Source organism: Mus caroli, chromosome 2 (genome assembly GCF_900094665.2).
Source record: "Mus caroli chromosome 2, CAROLI_EIJ_v1.1, whole genome shotgun sequence".
Classification (NCBI taxonomy): Eukaryota; Metazoa; Chordata; class Mammalia; order Rodentia; family Muridae; genus Mus; species Mus caroli.
Window position 1 is genome coordinate 12615535 of NC_034571.1, and position 20348 is coordinate 12635882.

Here is a 20348-nt window from a genome sequence, read left to right on the forward strand (position 1 = left end):
TTTACATGAAGTAGGCAAGTCAAATCGCAATGTCCTGATAAATTCTACAGCCTGATTGACCTTTTATAAACTTTGAATTTAAACTTTATTTAGAACAACATCTGGATATATCTGCAACAGTGCTCTTTTAGCTAAAAGGAATTTTCCCTGAAGACAAAGAGAGGCAAGTTTTGAGAGCTTCCTTAGGCACCGTTTGCAAGACAAAAGAAAGTCACACAAACCCCACAGAGGCTGCTCTGAGCTTTGTTCCTCTTGCCATGAGGACAGATTTTAGAATTATTAAGTTTCTTTTGCGATATTAAAATAATATCTACAGCCTTGGGAAAGCAAAAACCCAATTTCAAAACAATTTATCACCTTAGAATAAACATCAAAACTTCACTATCACGTTGTGAAATTTGGCTATCAATTTATACCTATGAATGCATGACAGTGCAAGTCTTAATGCTTCATTATAGAGACATTACTTTAAATCTTATCTTTATTCTACTTTCTAGGATAAGAATCACTTTAAATATTATCTCAACTAGAAGTATCCTTAGAGGCCCAGCCTCATGGCCTGCCTTATGCCACGTGTCGGAAAGACTCCAAACCTGAGTTACCAGGTTAAAGCCAACTTTCTAGTAACCAGTGGTACACCCATTTGACCATACCCAATAACTTATAAGCTAATACTCTTGTGATGAAGACACAAATCTAATAAATTTGGACCAATCAAAGAATTTCAATTTTTCTAACTATAATTATAAGACAAAAAAAAGGCACCTTGTCATTACCTAAACGCAATAATCACGATTGCAAAGAATTTTCTTAGGAAGGAACAACTACCAGCCTATTTGCCTTAAAATGAGAGGTTGCAAACTCCCTTTCTTTAAAAAAAAACTGTTTTTCCAGCAGGAGCCCTCCTGCTGTGCTTGATACTCAGCCAAAGTGTGAGACTCTCTTGCTGAACCAGCAGATAAAGTTTTAGCCATCTTTATTTTCCAACACGAAACACGGAACATTCAGTCGTTCAGATAACTAGACACAAACACACATGGATTGACATGTGAACGGACCGATACACCAGATATTAGACTAGACATTAGACCACACAAAGGGCAGAGAACTTCTGCTGTAGGGGCCAGAGAAAAAAGGCAGGGCGTCCCCCGAATTTTTCTCTGCCTCTGGGAGAGTTTCAAAATACATTTTCCTCTATATATTTTACTCCATCATTTTAAGCCCTATTCCTCTAGTCTGATGCACTTCTTGACTGCGGACAACCACCTGTTTCATTATTTTTTAAACCCTTTTCCTCTCACTTGAAGCAGCAGACAACCGCCTAATCAGTTCCTAGTTCCCATAATTCACTGCTGACCTAAGTGAATCCAGCGCTGGGTTAGTGCTGTTCAAGCTTAGCCCATATCTTTCCACACCTCCAGCAACACTTTAAAAATGAAGATTTAAGCTAGCACCAGCATGTGAACGTGTTGCTCCAGTGCCGATATGAACCTTTTATTTTTCTTTCCGTGGAGCTCCATACCAAGCAGCATTCCTTCCTTCAGGCCCCACATTTGGACGCCAGACTGTTGGAAGTCGACCTGCTGCTCACAAGAAACGGGGTACACCTGGGAGGCAGACTGGAGCTGAAAGAGAGAGAACTAGGTGGTCTAGAGAAAAATGGAGCTAAGTTAAGTTTCCTGATCAACGCTCAAATGTTTAATGGCAAATGCACTTATGAAGGGGGCTGGGGAGGCCCATTCCTGCCAATTCATCCTTGGAGCCTGGAATCAGCTGTATTATAATTATTATTGTGTTATTTAGTTTTTTTATATCTAGTTTCTTGAGTTCTTTGTGTACTTTGGATATTATTCCTCCTTTGGTTGTGGTGTTGTTAAACATCTTTTCCTATTCTATAGGCTGCTCCCTTGTCTGAATAATAATGTCATTAACCTTACAGAAACTTTTCATTTTCATGAAGTCCTATTTATTAATTGTTGATTTTCATGCCTATTCTAACACAATTCTCTTCATACAGTCTTTTTATATGCCTATGAGTTAAAGGCTATTCCCCACTTTCTCTTCTATCAGGTTTAGTGTATCTGAGTTTATGTTTAGTTATTTGGTACATTTGGTATTCAGTTTTGTGTGGGGAGAAAATATGGATTCTTGCACATGTGACCATCCAGGTTTATCATCACCATTTGTTGAAGATGGTGTTTCCTAGATTTTCATTTCAAACTATTTCTAACCTAGCAAAGAAAAGGAAAATATGGTTCACAACACACTTGGCTAGTTGAATAATAAGCCACCTGGGGAAAGGGATTGTTTCAATTTAATATATTTCCTTCTTTGAAAAGGGGGATATTTAAATTAAAATGCTCTGTGTTACTACACATGTGTGGTACACTGATATACATACAGGCAAACACATATACACATAAAGTAAAAATAATGAAAACATTTTGTGTTAAGAAAGACCCAGAAACCAACTGCTAGATTAGTATTTTAAAAAAATATAGATATAGGTCGAAGCATAACTGTTTTACTAAGTCAGTTAATTTTAGAGATATGATTTTCTAACACATTGTTGGAGTTGATACCATTGTAAAGATAAGGCAGACTCAGCCTAAAAACTTTGGATAAAAGTATAGGTTATTGTATTCAAAATTAAGATTTGCAAATTTTTTTCAGAATATGAGAAAAAAATGGACTGTTTTAACCAAGACAAAATTCACAAAAATAGTGTTAAAGATGATTAATATGGCTTGAATTTGTAAGGTAGGATAAAGCCTATGCTAAAGACAGTTTCTACAAATAAACCACAAGCTTGAATTGGTGTAGATATTATGAAACTTAAAACAAGGACATGCATAAATTCTCAAAAGAAAAGTACCTAGGTTCTGGTGACATTTGGGATATATAAATAAAGATTATAGAACCAATAGTGACTCTGAGGTTTGAGTCTTTATAAAAGAAGATAAGATTCATGTTAAATGGAAATCTCCCTGAGAACATCCTTGGAGAAAACACTGAGATAGTTTGGAAATAATGGATGCATATTCCAAATGAAATGCTGCAAAAGTGTTTGAAATTTTTAGGCTGTGTTTCATCCTGGGTTTGTATTTGCAGGACATCTATTTAAACATAGATGGAAAGGAAAAGGGAGGGTACACAGAGTGAAAAGTCTAAATAAGAATATGCATTTTGACATGACAATGAAAGACTGATGCAAGTGGTAGTAAAGACATAAGAAGGACACTGTGACACTGGAAGACAAGAAAACATGTATGAGCTTAAAGAAGATGAGCTGTAGACTAGGAATAAAGTTCTGATGAAGAGTCAAAATAAGGGGCAGAGATTACCTTTATAAAACAGAAAAATCACATGTTTTAAGATGGAGAGAATAAAATGAAAGAACATATACAGTGGTTTCTGGTGTGTCTTGAAAGTTGAAGGGGTCTATGGTAGTTAAGTAAAGCCATCAGGGACAAGATTATCCAACAGGAAATCAAGTAGAACAGGAACTATTACGGTTAGGGGTCAAAAATAAGGTGAATGGAAATATAAGTACTCCAGAACTCATGTGAGAAAGCATAAAAAACAGTCCTTGTTTTTATGGTTCTGAATATTTGATGATGTATTGACTGAATGGTTGGATCAATGAGTTTATTACATCTATTCATAGTATAATTCTATTCTGTATTATAGAAAGATAGCATAACATCAAAATGAAGCAGGCTCCATAACTAAGCACATAAAATAAATAGATTATATGGTCATTTTAAAGCAATTAAAACAATGTATAAAAGAAGGAAATTTGTTTAAATTCTTTTGTTTTTAGTGATAAAATGAAACAATGCTTAAAGAAGTAACTGTTTATAGAAATTCTCTTAGGCATTCAGTAAGTTGTAAGAGAGCATCATTTCTGTGTGTTCTGTCTTCAGCATCCATTTAACACAGAACTTTTTGATGATTAAGCTTTAATGAGATAAGGTTAACATTTATTCATAAAAACATGGGTGGGTAGGGAAGTGGGGGGAGGAAATGGGGGACTTTTGGGATAGCATTGGAAATGTAATTGAGGAAAATACGTAATAAAAATATTCAAAATTTTTTTAAAAAGGAAAAAAAAACCCATATAATCAAGAAGAAATTTAAGAAATAACAAAAATTTCATTAATTTTCCATTTTTATTGGTTCTTTTATTTATTTACATTTCAAATGTACCTTTTCTGAGTTTCCCCTCCACAAATTCTTATTCCCCTTACCCCTTTCTCTATGAGGGTGCTCCCCTACCCACCCACCCACTCCTGCCTCAGTGTGCTAGCATTCCCCTTCGCTGGGACATTGAGCCTCCATAGAACCAAGGTGCTCCCTTCCCAGCAATGCCCAATAAGGTTACATATCTGTTACATTCCCAGCTGGAGCCATGGGTCCCTCCATGGGTACTCGTTGGTTGGTGTTTTAGTCCCTGGTAGCTTCATGGGTCTGGTTGGTTGATATTGTTTTTCTTCCTATGGGCAAACCCCTTCAACTCCTTCAGACCTTGCCCTATTTCCCCATTGGGGTCCCCCCAACTCAGTAGGATGTTTGACTGCATGTATCCACGTCTATATTGGTCAGGCTCTAATTTCATTCTGTTAAAAGAAAGGAAAAGCAATGGCTATCTCAATTGATGCAAACTGATTAATTAACCCAAGAATTCTCTCTGTCTGTGTAACAGTTATATTTTACAGTGTGCTCAGGAAATAATAACTTCTTTTTCCAAGTGGAGATCAAATGAAAATCTGGTTCCTGGGACATTATTTTAGATCACTTCACAAGTGACTAGAGGATGTCATTTCATACCTATTAATTGCTTTCATTTTGAAAACTTAATTACTTTTGAATGAGTTGCCAATCAATAGTTTTAGAAGATAATTATCTTTGTAGTTTAGTGGCTAGCCTGGATATGTACCTGCATGATATATAGATTTGTTTGTGGCCAGCATGGTCTACTATACCCAAAGGTACGTTTCCTTTCGTAAGTGACTTTGCCTTACTAATGACCTAACTATGCTGTTCAAACACTAGAGCAAATCTTAATGCACTAAACTTCCACACAATGGAATACGTTTGTTTATTCAGCCAGAATGATTCATAGGAACATAAAGTTAAACTTGTGGTTTGGGCATCAATTTGGTTTTTATGTCATTTGTAAACATTACTATTTAATCCAGATAATTATGTAATGTGTAAATGACAGCACTCAAATATTCTAAATCATTTGAGAGAGAAAGAATTACAGAATAAATAAGATACTACCAATTAGTGTAAATATTTCAGCTATATAAAGTTCATACATAAATAATTAAACAATATGAGTTACAGAGATGCTTCAGTGGGTAAAATACTTGCCATTTAGCATAAAGACTTGAGTTTAAAATTTCAGAACTCATGTAAAGCCAGGAATAGTGGTATATGTACCTGGCATTTGACACTTTGGGAATTATCCTTTGTTACACCCTTCTCCACCCCCCTTCCCACCCTTTCAACAACCTAACACTAGATAAGACAAAAAAAAAAAAGATAGAAAGGAAAGGGGGCAATGTTTTTATTAGATTACTTCTTAATGATTAGGGGCATTAAATTCCTTGGGGTGAGTTTGATCTTCACCATCAGGATATCTATTTTTTCTTCCGTTTTCTTTGCCCATGAATTCTTAACAAATCATGACCAACAACACCCAGCCAAACAACAACCCAGTCCACCTCTTGGGACCCTATCATTTAGATATCTTTTGAGAAGTTCTCAGAATTTTAAATATCATACAACCACAGATAACATCTGCAACTGGAGAAACCATGCCCCTGTTAGATCAAGAGGCAAATCGGCAAATCGTAGTCAGTTGCTGTGGACAATCTGCAGCAGTCCTGTATCTCACACCTGGGAATAATTAAAAAAAAAAAAACAAACAAAAAAACATATTCTTACAATATTTCTGTTTTAAAAAGAAATCAAAATTTCAGAATTCTCATTATAGATGTGCATCTGTGTTCCTGGTGTTTGTGTGGCTAAAGTGGAGGCAGAGACAGTTGAACAGATACTTGGAAGTATCCCAGTCAACTTACCTGGCATAGGGAGCTGGCAACAGTGATGAGATGCTTTATCCAACAGATTGGGAGAACCTGAGGTTGTACTTTGACCTCCACACACATGCTATGGCATGAGCACATGCAAAGTAAACATAGTTATACATGTCACACACACACACACACACTCATGCACACTCATGCACACCAACATATTTCAAAAATAAAAACAAAAGAATCGTGAGATAAAATTATTTGAATTACACAAAATATAGTGAGGCATAGAGTCTTGTAGACATTTTATGATGCTTATGTGAACATCTTGTTTCACTAGGGTATTACATAAGCACCCCAGGAAGCTGCAATTTTGAAACAACTTCAGGAGACTGGACTGTGGACTGTGGACTCACCCAAGATCCTGAAGATGACTTGGATTGGAGCATCGGTAGCATAATTCCTACTGAAGGCTTGACCAGAGATTCGGACCACACACCAGGTAAATCTATCAGCTGAAAGCAAGTCTAGCCACATTTATAAATTTTCTTGTAGGGTAGAAATTTGTAAGCTAAGTGAAATGGCCATCCCTTCTGTTTTAACTACTGAAAGGTTAAACGGGCTCAGCTGTCACTGTCACAAGAAATCCAAGACTCTTTAGGAACAAAAATAATTAAGCATACTACATTAAGAAACTTTAATTAGCTCCTGACAGAATCACATTTCTCAGTAAAAAAATTGGGTGTATATAGATAGAGATAAAATATCACAAAGAGACAATTTTGAGAAATAATAGTCAAACTGTGATCAACTCTCAATGACTGTACCACACACTATATTGTACATTTTGGTACTAAGGACAGCATAGGCTGGCATGTGACATACTAAAACACAAGCAAACAAACAAACAAACAAAAACACTGATCTTTTCTGCAAAGCATCTAAAAATTTTCTTATAGCATATAATTTCTTTCTAATTACAATTTTTCCCCATCCCTTTTCTTCCTCTAAACCCTCCCTTGTTACTTACCTTCATGCATTCTCTCCAAAATTAGGCCTCCTTTTCTTTAACTGTTGTTTTAGGAGGCTATAATTTTATATAACAATAAATTGTATGTGTATATATATATATATATGTATGTATATATGTGTGTGTGTATATATATTATATAAAATGTATGTTTTTTTAAGCTAACAAATAGCCTCAAATATTTGATTTATTTCATTTTATTTGTGAACATGAGCAGTATTATAGGAATCAGTTGACTTTTAATTTGATGAACTGAGTAACAGAGATCACCAGTTGGCAATCTAAATAGAACAAAAAGACCAGCTCCTTCACCAAAGTAAGAAATTTTTGGTGGACTAGATTTTGACTTCAACAATGTCATAAGCATTCCTCGGACTGCACAGTAGTAGTCCCTTCTAACAGTTATAGATCCACTACCATTCTGATTTCACAAGCCAGTTATAAAATCTTTCTATTGTTATCTCTTTCTTCTCTCTGTACGTCTGTCTGCCTGTTTCTCTTTACTTATGTATATTTATATAATTCATATTTATGAACATATATGAATGTTTATGTTTTAAAAAACATATAGACCTATATTTAGTTTGTATATAAATATTACATACATATATATTTATGTATACAATATATGTAAATAAATATAAACATATTTATATTCATAAACAAATATGTATATTTATTAACAGATTCAAATTATTTGATCTGTTCTCCTGGAAATCTTGAAGGTAATATTCTCTTCAAACCATTGATGCATAAGAACAGTAGAAAAGCACAAGAAATGTATGGAAGATTGACTTAGACATTTTATGATTAGAAGAAAACATTGCTTTATATTTATGCTTTCTTTTGTACATTTTTATTGGTTATTTTATTTATTTACATTTCAAATGTTATCCCCCTTTCCAGTTTCCCCTCCACAAAGACCCTATTCCCTACTTCCTCCTCCCTACCTCTATGAGAGTGCTGCCCCACCCACCCACTCCTGCCTCAGTGGCCTAGCAATCCCCTATCCTGGGTCATTAAGCCTCCACAGGACCATGGGCTATTTTTATGCTTTCCAAGTAGATTGAATGTTCATAAAGTTTACTTCTAGTATAGGTGTCTTTTTCTGTTTTATTTTATAAGTTAATCTTTTCTTTGAAAATTCTTATCTTTTAACTTACTAAATTCTATTTCCTTTACTTTCATATTAAGATTTGTTTCTACTATAAAATAGAAAATTAGTTTACACTAGATCATAGGTTGAACAGGTTAGAGAATCAAAAGCCTCAGATCAGTTATGGGATTTAATACATTTAATATATTACCGGGGGTGGATATTTCAATTCAGTAAAAAGGGAAATATTCTTTAATACAGTCGCATATCTGGTCATCCAATCAAAGGGCTAAAGATTTTAACCATAGTGCTATATTATATGTAGACATACATTCCAGGTAGAATAAATGTTTAAATATAAGAAGAAAATAATAGAGCCTTACAAGGAAACAGAGTGAAGTACATGCAGTAGAGAGGCAGAACCTGCTCACTAATACAAAGAGGAAATTCCTCAAACCAAGTTAGAAAGCCTTCTGGCTGAAGAGTTATATAAAAGAGAGCACATAAGGACATATGCATAATGATATATACTTTAGTACCATTTTTATCCAAAACAAGAAATGAGTGAATACCTACCCCATATCATTTATGTCATCTTGCACATTCATTTATTCATGTGTTAAATAGCAGGATCATTTCCAGCTTCTCCTGGTTCATCGGGGATTAAATGAGAGCACCTTGTCATAATTAAGCTTATATTCTAGAAGGAGAGCAAAGGCAATATGTAGACATCGTTAATAAAACATATGGCTTGTTATAAGTTGATAGAGCAAAGAAAATAAGGTCAGAGCTGCTGGGGTTGGAGAGGATAAAGGGTGATGAATGTGTGGTCAAGGTAGCATCACAGAGCACATAGGCTGGTGAAAAAGCCACCAAAGAAATCCTAAGAGAAACAAACCTATAAGGAGGAGAGTGAGTGACCAGGTGACTGAGTTCTTCTAATTTTTAATAATTAATTTTCTCAATTTTTCATTTTATAAATATTATAGCAATAAGAAATATGCCACTTGGAAAAAATTAATATCAATATATGGGATAAAGGAAAAAATTTCTTTTAATCTAGTATATTGATGAGTTATAGTACAACCTTTGAAAAACTTGTATTTTTATATACTATACTCTTGTTTTATCAAAATTGCTTTCTTTTTTTATACTACACTCTGCTGGTAATTTTTTGTCTACTTTAATGGATTTTTATATCTACAACACTTCCATCCCTCATTCCTCCCTAATCCCTTTCAATCCCCCAATACTAGGTAGGAAAGAAAGAAGGTTAGAGGAAAAGGGGGCATAGACCTCTTTAGACTACATTCTGCTGATTGGGGCATCAAGATTTTTAGGGCCAAGTCCAATCTTTGTCATCATAATAACCAACATTCCAGAAATCTAGCAACAACAAGCTATCAATCCAGCAAACATAACAGCTGGAACCAGCAAAAGCAGGTGCAGTAGCAGGGGCAGAGGCAGTGCCCACAGACCCTCTACAGGCTTTCCAATTTGTATCTTCTCCAGGGTCCCCAGAATTAATCTGCAATCGGCAAAAATCATGTACCTCCTAGAGAAGAAGACAATTATAGTTAATGGCTGTGGACAAACTGAAGCAGTGCCATATCCCAAACCTAAAAGATTAAAACAAAAACATTTACATAACATAGCTGGATTTTGAAGGAAACCAAAACTCTCACTACAGTACTAGAGACCACTATAGAATGTACTTTGTACCTTAGGTTGATTACAAATTTTGGAGGGCCCTTCTGTTCTGCTTCCCAAGGTATGGGATGTTTAATCTTCATTGTCAACCTAATTGGATTTATAATCATCATGCAAACATTTCAAGGTATTTCCAAAATTGTTACCTGAGTAAGGAAGATCCACCCTGAATGTGGGAAATACCATGCCATGGGGTGTGGATGCCAGACTAAAAAAACTGAGGCAGATTTAGCCCTGTTACTCTCCAGTCACCATGACTTTCCCAGTATGATTGACTGTATTCCTTCTGAAACCTTGTACCAAACTGAACAAATGAAATGAAGTTCCTTTTATCAGGCATTTCTGTCATTGAAACATAAAAAGGGACTATTATACACTATGAGCCAACATTTATAGCTACTTCCATTGTTATTAATATATTAGGCAGTATGGTGGTTTGAATAGATATGGCTCTCATAGATTCATGTGTGGGAATGCTTGGCCCATTGAGAAATTGTGTCCTTACTGGAGTAGGTGTGACCTTGTTGGACCAAGTGTGTCACATGGAGGTGGGCTTTGAGGTCTCATATATGTTCAGCCATGCTCAGTGCAACAGTCCTCTTCTTCTGCCTGTGGATCAAAATATAGAACTTTCAGCTTCTCCTCAAATACCATGTCTACCTTGATGCTACCATGAATCTAACCATGATGATAGTAGACTAAACCTCTGAAACTGTAAGCCAGTCCCAATTTAATGTTTTCCTTTAAAAAGTTGCCTTTGTCATAATATCTCTCACAGCAATAAAACCTAGGCTAAGACAGGCCTTAAAAATATTTTAAGTGGTTATGGTGGATCCCAGCACTTGGGAGGCAGAGGCTCATGCATCCCTGTGAATTCAGGCCAATTTGATCTACATAGAGAGTTACAGAATAGCTTGTACTACATAATGAGACCTTATCTCAAAAACCAAACAAACATAAAACTAAAGCCAAAACCAAAGTCCAAAAGTGTTTTATCATGATTTACTAGGTTTGTTCATTTAAAACTATGATACACATTTGTTTATATATTGGGAAATATATTTAAACCATACTTCTGATGACATTATTCTGATCTGAGGATAAAGCAGCACTACAAATAGATATTCAGCTGCTTGAATCAGATGGCAATCAATCTAGAGGTTGAATACATGTTTCTTTCCCTTGAGATGATGTAAGAAATTGGCTGTTGTTCATCTGTGTTGCTATGCTTCAGAAAATGGCCTGGAAATAGATATGCCTGAGTTCTTTAGACCTGCCCACAGATACACCCCTTATCTTAAGAAGGGACTGAAAAACGACAGTGGGTTTCTAATTGTCCCGAGCTTGTGCCTCACCAGCAAGAACACACTCGGCCAATAAATTAAACAGGAAAAATCTCTCATATAGCTTTTAAGCACAATTATATTGATCATTGTATCAGTCTTCTCAGGGCTGTTAGTTTTTGTTGTCTGTTTGTTTGCTTGTTTTTGTTTTTGCCTTTGTTTTGTTTTGTCTTGACTATGTGTCACACCAATGTCAAAATTATTCTGTAGAAGTTTAGATCTAGGATTAAAATTCCTCACACAGAAAAAAAAAAAAAAAAAGAACACACTCGGACAACCGGATTCTTCTGCAGCAAGCTTTATAGCTTTATTAGGAGGAAGACCCCGAACCCCGGAAAATGGTGCTGCTTATATACACCTTGGAGTGGCGTGTCAGCACCTGATTTGTTGCTTGCCCATCGCCTCATTGCTACGCCCTGGGATGGGCAGTGACTTGGCACACAAATTCACTCTTGCACCTGCGCACATTGCTTGTTTACCAGTTAGGCACAGAGGAAGCCGGTGCCATCTTGTAATGGCGATTGCTCACGGCTTTCCACATCTAATGATCTATCATTATCAATGATAAAAAATTCTGGTAGTCTCAACTGAGAAAGATGAAAGGCTAGTCAATAGACATGACAAATGTCACATCAGAGTTCAAGACCCACATGAGTGACCAGTGATGCCTTTTAATGAAGTAAGTAAGGGCTATCAATGGGAGTGATTTTTGCTGTTATTGAACTTCAATAGTATGTGTAGCATCTCTTGAGGACATGGGAGCATTTTCTCCTGATTATTTGTACAATGTTATCTTAACTCTGTTATCTACAGACCGAGAAATGAAATCTTCCTGATCTGATGCTGTATTAGCATCCCTGTTAATGAGTAATTGAAACAGTATGTTTTCAGAGTGTTCTCAAAACAACCTGATAATATCATCTTAATTCAAGAATATGGCTCAGCAAATTAGATTAGGCATCTCTAAGACAATAAGCAGGCAAATAAATATTAAGGACATTAAATAATTTTGACTCTCTGGTAAATACAAAGTTTTTTTAAGGACTAACATATTCAAAGGGCCTATAGCTTTTCTATAAGCATTGTAGTGTTGCTGTTAATTAAAGTTATATTTATAGATATTTTCACTTACTGCATTAGAAACTTCTAAGGACAGTTTTCACATTCATCACAGGCTTACTCATGATCCGTTTTATTGGCATTGCTTAATTTTAAAGAGAGACTATGAGCATCAGTCTACTCTGCAGTCTACAGAAGGAAAGTATTTAGTCTTGGTATATGTTCACTTCAATAGAAAGGGTGTCATTTGAATGACTGAAATTAATGTAGGCATAACATACAAGGCTTATTTGTTCCTTTTCTTTATAATTGTATTTTCTCCTTAATGATATAATTTCTCATCTTCATAACCAATCTGTACACTCTACTGGTAAATTCACATATTCTGTAATTTATACATTACCTTTAGCATACTTGAGAAGTATGTGTGTAGGTCATATGTCACTGGTTCAATGCTCTTTTGTCTAGTCACAGCACTATCTTATGACAGAGATATTTTTCAAAACCTACTTTAATAAGGGTACTTGAATGCTTTAACCTCCCTTCTAGCCCACTATCCATGAAAGGTAGTGGAAAGGAAACGTTAGTAGGCCAAAGAAGGATGTGAACCTGTTTAGAAGTAGTTCTTTGGGGTGAATCCAATCTGAGTTCTTAGGATATCCACAGTTGAGTTCATATAAATCAGCAATGGTAGCTCAATCCATTCATGAGCACCATTCATAAATGAGCAACAGCAGTTCAATCCAGAAGAAACCAAGAGGCTGTGCCAATCCACCAGAGTCCATTGAAGTGGCAAGAAGTCACTAGAATACCACCACCAGAACAACACCACATGTTATTTGGTGTGTTCCTCTTTACAAAGTCACAACAAACAATTGTCAGTAATGAGTGGCAAGGTCAACCAATACCACACAGCATTGTCAGTGAAGACCAGCATCAGTAAAGCCCAACTGAGACCAGCAAAGGGTAGCAAAGTGAACCAATACCATATAGCACCACCCACTGTCAGTTGGGTTACATCTATACCCTTTCCAAACATCACATGTTCTATCAAGCATTCAAACTAGCATAATGTCATAAGCCCCTTTTACAGGCAGCTTCCAGAAAATACCGCATGCTTGTTCTCAGCAAAATATCATCCCACATGTCTGCTTCAGCAAAAATATCCTCTCATAAGACATTGTCCAGAAAAATATCACATAGCAAAACTGAGTTTCCAGAGAAACCAGAAATTACCACTTCAAGAAAGAGTCCCATGTATTCATGATAAGCTTAGAACTCATTATATAACTAAGGATTACAATCACTTCCAAAATACTGTGATTATAGTCATATAATATTATGTCTATCCTTATAGCAATGATTTCAAATATAAAGAAATCATTAGATATAATTTAATTTGATATGTTGGAGTACCATACAGACTGGGCACACAATAACTGTACTTTCTGAGAGAGATAAGTACTTTCATTCCTATCTCAGAGATGAAGAAATATAGATAATAAATTATTTCTATAAACCCATATTACAAATTAACAAAGACTGAACAGTAAGACCAGATGATAAAGCTTAATCAAAGCCATTTCCAGAGCATGACCATGATGTTTTGTGCTTTTATGCTCTTCGCTCTGGCTTCCCTTGAACCCATTAATCAAAACCACCTTGCTTTAATTCATTGTAGGATTTCACCGTTGTTTTCTGAGAAGGTACAAGAAGACTGTAATATTTATGTATTTAGGAATTCTGGCAGACAAGAACATGTAATTTGATGTAGAAAATCTAATTCTTCTTCATAATATAGGATATCATTCTGATTCAGTTCATTCTTCTCTATACACATGTACACATATGAACATATGTATGTATACAAAAATAGATGTCTATCTTGTTACACAGCTTTACAATTTTTGTGACTTAGAAAGCTTGAAAGAATTTTAAGGGTTCATGAGAAGGAGGAGAAAGGATGAAAACAGAGGAGGGGGTAGAAGTGGAGAATGTGATATAGAAGGAAGCAAAAAGGGGAAGGAAGAGTAAGGAGATGATAATGGAATGGCCAGATTGAATAAAGCTGACAAAGTAGAATCCTAAACCTTAGGAAACTGGGCTTACTTTAGATCATTTACATAAGCACACACAGATATCTTAAAATCAAGTGAAAATTGCCATTGTAGACTGAATGGTATTACTCTCCCAAATATTTGTTCATGTGTCTTTAAATCTTTAATCCCTGATCTTACTGTATTTAAACTTGGAAAAGCTAATTTGTGTTAAATGAAGTGACAATAATGAGACCCTCCTAGGATTAGGGTGCTTGTGAGCAAAGACAATAGAAATAGGCTTTTATAGAGAACAAGGCATGTGAAGCACAGATGAACAGCTTCAAAGATATAAAGCATCACAAAAATAGCTATTCAAATATTTGAATCAGATGTTTATTTCTCAAAGTCAAGGAAAAGAAATCCAGGAGACACTGCATATAGTGCTTTGACTTTGATCTTCTTATCTTCAGGATTGTGAGAACATACATTTCTGATGTTAAAGCCACTCAGTCAATGATACTTGATTGTGACTGCCCTAGCGGCTAATGCAAATAACTATGAAAGTTCCAAGGAATTCACTAAGGAACAGCCCAAGAATATGTAGAAGAGCAGGGAACATGGCCTCACCCTGTATATGTCCTCCACTAAACACTATTTTCTGTCTACCTAATTACACATGAAAGTTGCTTCTTTTATTAGGTTAATGATCAGAAAAATTCTGTACAGAAAATTGAACACCTGCCTAGGAAAGAATGATCTTAAATAATTACATCCTGGAGACAAGCGTATGCTTGAGGTCACACATGATCAACCAACAGACTTCCAGGGGAAATAAAGATATCTTTGCCAAGAATAATAAATTAGTACATGGTGGTTTGCCTAAAAGTCTACCTCTATAGAATATATAAGTATCCCAACTTCTATGTACTGGAACATAGAAAATTTAACACCAAACATTGCTATTTTTAAAACCTTACACAGTATTTTAAAAAGATAATAAGTGCTATTTGGATAAAAAGAAAATATACATGGAAATGAGGTATATAAAAGGAATATTATTTAGCATTTATATAAGTCCTCATTTGCAAGAACATGTACTAACCTACAGGACACAAAGCAGAGATAAGAAGTAACATATTGCATAGTATCACTGGCATGCACAATCTGATAGGACAAAGAAAAAGAAAAGAAACACTTAAAAACATATCCTAGAAGAATAATTTGTAGTATTGGAATTGGAGATGGGGCAAGAATGTCCAAAGAGCAAGTAATTAAAGTTACATGTGATAAATATATTGAGAATTCTTATAAGCAAATGGCAGCTACATTTAATATTGTATTATTCAGTGGCTGTTTTACAAGGATAAAATGCTATACATATTGTTATAAATCAAAAAAAAAAAAAAGGCCAGGCCACAAACCTAGAAAATATTGTCAACAAAATCAAAAAATAAAATTTCCTCAACCTAAAGAAGGAGATGGCTATCAATCTAGAAGAATCATATAAAACACTAAATGCAGTGGATGAGAACAGAATTCACCACATCACATAATAATCAAAACATTAAGCATATAGAGCAAAGAAAGAATATTAAATTCATAAGGTTAAAAAGTCCTCATGACATAAAAAGGCAGACTGATTAATATAACTCCTGACTTTTCAATAGAGGCTCTAAAAGCCAGAAAGGCCTAGAAGCTGTTGTACAAACTCTAAGAGATAACAGATGCCAACCCAGACTACTAAATCCAGCAAAACCTTCAGTCACAGAGGATGGAGAAAGAAAGTCCATGATAAAAATTAAATTTAAGCAGTACTTATCTACAAATCCAGCCCTACAAAAGGAACCAGAAGGAAAAATTCAACCCAGAAAGGCTAACCATGCCCAAGGAAACACAAAGAATAAATAATACCAGACCATCAAATCACAAAATGGGGGAAACAAAACAAAACAACAAAAACCACACCATCACAACAAAATAACTAGAATCAACAAACACTATTCATTGATAACTCTCAAGATCAAAGGTCCAAATTCCCAATAAAAAGGCATATAGTAGCAGAGTATATATGAAAACAGGATCCAACCTTCTGCTACATCCAATAAAGATACTTTTACTTAAAGGATAGATATTACCTCAGAGTAAAAGAATGGAAAAAGAGATCTGAACAAAAAGAACTAAGAAGCAATCTGGTTCAGTGATTTTAATATTTGACAAAATACCCTTCAAACAGAAATTAATCAGAAAAGATATGGAAAGTCAGTAAATAGTAATTAAAGAAAAAAATTGACAAAGAGGATATTACAATTTTCAACATTTATGCAGCAAATGCAAATGTAGCTAAATTTATTTTAAAAGCAACAACAACACTACTACAGATTAAACATACCAACCATCACACCATGATAATGGGGAGGGGGGCTTCATTCTCAATTCTTGCCAGTAGATAGGTTATCCAAACTAACTAACATCATAAACCAAATGTTCATATATGAAGTTTATCCCAATGAAGTTGCCAAATAATGAGTGATACAGAGCCCCAACTGATCATCTCCCACCACCAAGTGAATCTTCCAGTGCTGGAAATAGGAACCTCCAAACAATCGAGTCTGTTGCCAAAGCTGTTGGTGCCTCTCCACAAACTGAAGGTAAGGCCTGTTCCTAAAGGTAGTATGCACACAACTCACTGAACACAGAAAAGTTGATCTGGTTCTGACCTAGAGCCATCACCCTTGTGTACTAGTATTTATGGTACTGGATGGTACTATGCACACTACCAAGGAAAAAGGTAAACACCAACACATATATACATGCTTTGATCTACAATTGTAATCTGACTACAAGGTAAGCTGATACAATAAAAGTGGCACAAAGCTTGTGGGAATAACCAATCAATATCCAGTTTGATTTAAGGCCCATTCCATGAGATGGCAACCAGATTAAAAGTAGCCTGGTGGTCAAGAACCTAAGACTAGATAGGCCAGGGACATAGGGGATGCTACTGTTAGGCTAAAGGAACATGGCCATACACCTATGGCCTAATGAGGCAATGATGCCTAATGCATTCTTCTATATTCATAGATAAGTGCCTTGCATTTTTTGAGTACAAGAATGGAATAACCCTTGTTGGCAGAATGGAAATTTTAGTTGTTTCACTAAATATTCTGAACCCTCTTACACTGACAGGACTTTACCTTCTTTGTAATTTGGCTAGAGTGTAGTGCAAATCACCCTGCATGAATCTCTTACCTGTGACTGGCTCGGCTAGCCCATCAAGGGTCACAGTCTTGGTTTCTTTTGAATGTTTTCTTTTATTAGGTTAGATAACACTTTTCCATAATTTATTAGAGAACATGGGAAATCATATTTTAGTTCCATGTGAATGTATCTCAAATAATTTTAAGAGATTAGTTATTTCCATATAATTTTTTAGAGTTATTTATGTCTTTAAACTATTCTAGGAAGGCTCTCTTTGCAGTTAGCAGAATTGCTATTTTGTTTTCTCTCATTACCAATATTTGTACCAAGTATATTCGATTATATGATTGGGTTTGTATACATCATCTACACTAATATATATAGATTGACTTCATTAAAACACTTCAGTGTTTTTCCTCACTTTCTCCTATCGTATTTTCTTATTTTCCTGCCCTCTGATTTTCTTCCTTTTATTTCATTGAAACATGTTAAAATTAGGGAGAAAGACTGACTAAGGATATTATAATAAAATATATAAGAAAGAAAAGTCTATTTTTGAATATTAAGTGTTTTATCCTGATTTAAAATAAAACAAGAATTACTGAGTTAGCAAAATGGCTTAGCACACAAAGTTGCTTGCTGCCAAGCATGACAATCTAAGTTCAGTCTAGACCTCACATAGGATAATGGATGAATTGACTACTAGAGCTTGTTCTCAAATTAATATGCATATGCATGCTGTGGCACAGGGATCCCTACATGAATACACAAGCATGCACACATATACACACAGACACACACAAAAAAACAATATGGTGACTTTAGAGAGGATTGCTGCTTCTGTCAAACTAGAACAAGCCAAAAACTGATATGTCTCGGCAGCTGCTATTCATAGTATTAATTATTCACTCTATGATATGGTTGAATCATATTCTCTTGCGTTAAGCCTAATGGAAATCTTAAGGGTTTAAAGGGGGGTCAATGAATGCGTAGAAAGGGTTACTAACCCATCCAATCACAACACAGGTTCTGCTTGACTCTGGCACTGAGAAATACATTTGAAGAAACAGTCTGTACATCTAGCCACAGTCCAGTATATCTTCATATAACTTTTTCAACATTTAGTGAATTCCTCTCTGTCCTTATGTAATGATTGGACATCAGTAGGGGGTTTTCTTTAAATAAGTCTGCAATATGAAGGACTTCACACCCTAGCTCCCATGAGGAGTTAAGAGGCCTGCTTTTATGTACTATTCTCCACCCATTGAATTAACTAGCTGTTCCAGTCTATATCATTATGCTGGTCCATACTCACACTAATCCTGGATAATCCCTCTACATGTTTAGTATTAGCACTCACCAAAGGCAATTTCTGTGCAACATAGTAGGGATGGAGACTGTCCTAGTGTTACAAAGTTATAAAGATTTGGGTTTGAACCTAGGCCCGGTACTGTGCTACCTTAATTTTAGTAGGATCTCTGCTGTGTGCCTCAGACATTGCTTATTAGTTCTTGGCAATATCTGTTAAAACTAGGAGTCATACCACAAGTTCCTAGTAGCTATATAGTTAGTAATGCATGGTTTATGAACTCATCTCCAATTCTAGAAGCAGTTTGTATCTCTTCTCTAAATTTCCCAGGAGAATAGCACTAATTTGCTACTGTGTTCTAAGCACTTTGTCTTTAGTATATCATTTAATTTTTTCCACAACCCAATAAGAGAAAAGTATCTATAGCAATTATTCTTATTGCTTCTGAGAATTTAAATGAGTCTATGAAGAATCAAACTCCCAGTGAATGGTAAAGTCATAATTTAAATCAGGCCTGTTGCTTTAGTGCCAATGGGCAGGTGGTCAATCCTCCTCAAAGTGTCTGTTGACTCCATAGTCAGTACAAGAACCTGGCATCATGCTCAGATTAAAAAGAAAAATATTGCTATTCCCACTTGTTCTCCATACTCTTTTAGTGACTATCTGAAATCTAACTGAAGTTCAGCTCTTTTACCAAGTTCCTAGTTATTATTTACATAAAGAAATGGATTTCCATTTATTTTGCTAATGTTTCCTTCTTACATGACTACAGCACAGCTTTCTTTATATTCTCAAGTTGGGAAATAAGATCAAGTTACAAAAATGCTATTATATTTGGCTAATCCATCATTTCCAAGACATGTTGACAAATAAATGGCACATAAACGGGTTCCCTAGTCCTTCCATACGAGGAGGAGTAGGAACTCAGATACCTGCTTCTGCTTAAATTTGATGCAAGTGCCAGCCACCACCCATCTGTTTATCATCATCATCATTTAACTGGGCTATCCTTAATAAATCAGTAACTTTAGATAACAGGTGAATCTATCTTTGGAAAAAGCCCTGTTTCCATAGCTGATTAAAACATGCCATAACAGAAATTTTATATGACCAAATATGATACCAGTTAATAACATTAAAAACAAACATTCTGTTGAAAAGAGTATGCTATCTCAATAATCACACTCAAAAAATAATTTAGGAATAAAACTATACTTTGAGAAAAATTAGAAATAAGGAGATACCAGGATTTAGTCACTGTAATACCCAGAAACAACTGGAAATAAGATAATAACAGTCGCTCTTTTCTATCTATACCAAATTTCACTTCCAAGCTGCTTTAAGACTTCTGGTTTGGACCTGAGACTGCATTAGTTAGGGAAGCAGAAACCAGCCTGAGTAGGGCCACAGGCCTCATCCGGCCGGATCAGCGCCGGGGTAGCGGGAGCGCAGGGTTGCCTGACACCCTCCAGCTACCCACGACCCCCGCCGCAGGATTTTGGGACTGCTGGTGAGTG

At 35.5% G+C, this 20348-nt stretch overlaps 1 protein-coding gene across 1 annotated transcript in view; it reads left to right on the forward strand.

The window, feature by feature from the left end:
- Positions 1 to 20348, forward strand: part of Malrd1 (MAM and LDL receptor class A domain containing 1) — a 667530-nt gene that overhangs the window by 466476 nt on the left and 180706 nt on the right. Inside the window, exon 30 of the mRNA XM_021156265.1 lies at positions 6388 to 6549. Within this exon, the coding sequence (XP_021011924.1) occupies positions 6388 to 6549 (162 nt within the window). The remainder of the gene's footprint in view (positions 1 to 6387; positions 6550 to 20348) is intronic.